The 1,406-nt window shown below is 44.0% G+C and overlaps 1 protein-coding gene across 1 annotated transcript in view; it reads right to left on the minus strand.

Moving 5' to 3' along the window:
* Nucleotides 1-677: 677 nt before the first annotated feature.
* RAD9B (RAD9 checkpoint clamp component B) overlaps nt 678-1,406 on the minus strand; it is a 24,981-nt gene continuing 24,252 nt past the window's right edge. Inside the window, exon 11 of the mRNA XM_004709703.3 lies at nt 678-1,281. Coding sequence (XP_004709760.2) covers nt 1,177-1,281 — 105 coding nt within the window. The 3' untranslated portion in view covers nt 678-1,176. The remainder of the gene's footprint in view (nt 1,282-1,406) is intronic.

Genomic DNA, 1,406 nt, shown 5'->3' on the forward strand with positions numbered 1-1,406 from the left:
GGTCTGGCCTTGTCAATCTGCGTGGCACCTGCCCAACCACTTTTCTTGTTGGAGAAAGGTGCTTGCCTTAGCTCTGTCCTCAGGCAGCTCCTCTGACCGCGGCCATCGCCTTCTGAAGGCTCAGAAGTTGGCTGCCCTCCCGGGGAGCAGTGTGGCCCTGCCTCCAGCTGCTTTGGACCCTCGGCATCTTGCTGAGGGGCCAGTTGTGCGCAGGGAGGAGCTCACTTTTCTGGGCAACTGTACCTGAAAGCCAGGTAAGGGTCTGTTTGTTTGGGCCCCTCCCTCCTGAGCCCCAGGTCCCTGGTTCCCTCCCTTCCCCTCCTGAGCCCCAGTCTTAGATGTGAATAAAATGACAAGAGACCCCCCCCAAAAAAATTATTTTCATTCAGTTCTTTACTGCAGCCCAATGGGGAAAAAACCTTATCTAAAAATCAGGGCAAGTTAAGACCAAGAAATAAAAGTGTACCATATGAGAGAGCTTCAAAAAGTTCATGGAAAATTTCCATTATATTTTAATCCCATTTTTCTACAAATTGTTTGAAGCCCCTCCCCCAGATATAAAAAGATTCCAAAGTGAGGTAGGTGGTTGTACATTTTTGTTTTGTACCTTCCCTCCCCAGAACCAGAGTTATTTTATTTAAAAATTTGTTAATAAGCAGTGGACAAAAGCTCTGGCATTGCATTGAGAAAAGGTTTAATTATTTTTAACATTTCTGAAAGCACTAAAGTTTACATTTGCAATGAAGTATAAAATATACTCATTTGTTGATCACAAAATTGTTTTCAGCGATAATAAATGCACTTCAAAGATTGGCTGATGGAAGGTTAACTGACAAAACGTGAAAAGCTCTAGTGTGGGCCTACAGTAAAGTGAAGAATTCCAGTGCTCTTTTTCCTTGCATAGAAAGAAAACTCGGGAGATGTCCAGGTAGTATGATGAACGTAAGGTAAATGATGTATGCTCGCTAAGCAGTTATTTCCAGATAAGGGGATGCCATTTAGTGAGCAAAAGTGCCTTTTCCACTTCCTCTTGGAAGTTCAAGACAATGTGCAATGTGTATAGAGCACAAAAACATGTCTTTGAAGTGCAAGTGAGTCAATGAATGAGGGGGGGGGAATGGGGATGGGGGCATCTCCTTAGCCATGATTAAGTGTTATGCTGTGGAGAAACTGCCATTAGTCATCCCCTCTTGACTGTCGTTTGCCAGACTGTTGAAAGGGTGGCTGGCTGACGTGTTCTTGTTGATCAGAAGAAACCGCTCCAAAGGACACACTGGAAAACTAGCAAGAAAAAAGTAATTGCGATGTTCATTCCAGAATAAGAGTTAAACACAAAAGCAAAACCAGTTGCCATAGACGCCATTCCAACCCCTTGATGATCCCACTGTGTTGGAGGGTTTTAATGG

This window comes from Echinops telfairi, unplaced genomic scaffold, assembly GCF_000313985.2.
Source record: "Echinops telfairi isolate 266 unplaced genomic scaffold, ASM31398v2 ScPeMD7_7412;HRSCAF=8450, whole genome shotgun sequence".
Taxonomy (NCBI): domain Eukaryota; kingdom Metazoa; phylum Chordata; class Mammalia; order Afrosoricida; family Tenrecidae; genus Echinops; species Echinops telfairi.